Source organism: Phaethon lepturus, unplaced genomic scaffold (assembly GCF_000687285.1).
Source record: "Phaethon lepturus isolate BGI_N335 unplaced genomic scaffold, ASM68728v1 scaffold46127, whole genome shotgun sequence".
Lineage (NCBI taxonomy): Eukaryota > Metazoa > Chordata > Aves > Phaethontiformes > Phaethontidae > Phaethon > Phaethon lepturus.
The window spans coordinates 1,429-1,777 of record NW_010554913.1 but is presented as its reverse complement, the minus strand read 5'-3'; the positions used below and the strand labels follow the sequence as shown (position 1 = coordinate 1,777).

General features: G+C 65.0%; 1 protein-coding gene across 1 annotated transcript in view; it reads left to right on the top strand.

Moving 5' to 3' along the window:
* Positions 1 to 99: 99 nt before the first annotated feature.
* LOC104624587 (NEDD4-like E3 ubiquitin-protein ligase WWP2) overlaps positions 100 to 349 on the top strand; it is a gene marked incomplete at both ends in the record, with an annotated part of 1,277 nt that continues 1,027 nt past the window's right edge. Inside the window, one exon of the mRNA XM_010291991.1 lies at positions 100 to 240. Coding sequence (XP_010290293.1) covers positions 100 to 240 — 141 coding nt within the window. The remainder of the gene's footprint in view (positions 241 to 349) is intronic.

The window sequence follows — 349 nt, the reverse complement described above, 5'->3', positions numbered from 1 at the left end:
AGGCCCGTCCTGCTCTTGGGGAGACGGCGCTCCTCCCCACGGCCCCTCGCTGCTGCCCGGTGCCTCCATCAGAAATCGCATCCTGGTGTCCTCCTGCAGGGAGAACAGCCTGGAGGAGTGTGGCCTGGAGCTGTACTTCATCCAGGACATGGAGATCCTGGGCAAGGTGACCACCCACGAGCTGAAGGAGGGTGGTGAGAGCATCCGGGTGACGGAGGAGAACAAGGAGGAGTACATCATGTGAGTGGCCATCCTGAAGCCCCCGCCAGGCACCTACCCCCACCGGCTCAGGGCAGTTCTGGGGTGGGACGTGGGGCTTGGGACGTGGCCGCTTCACCGGCCTACGTGG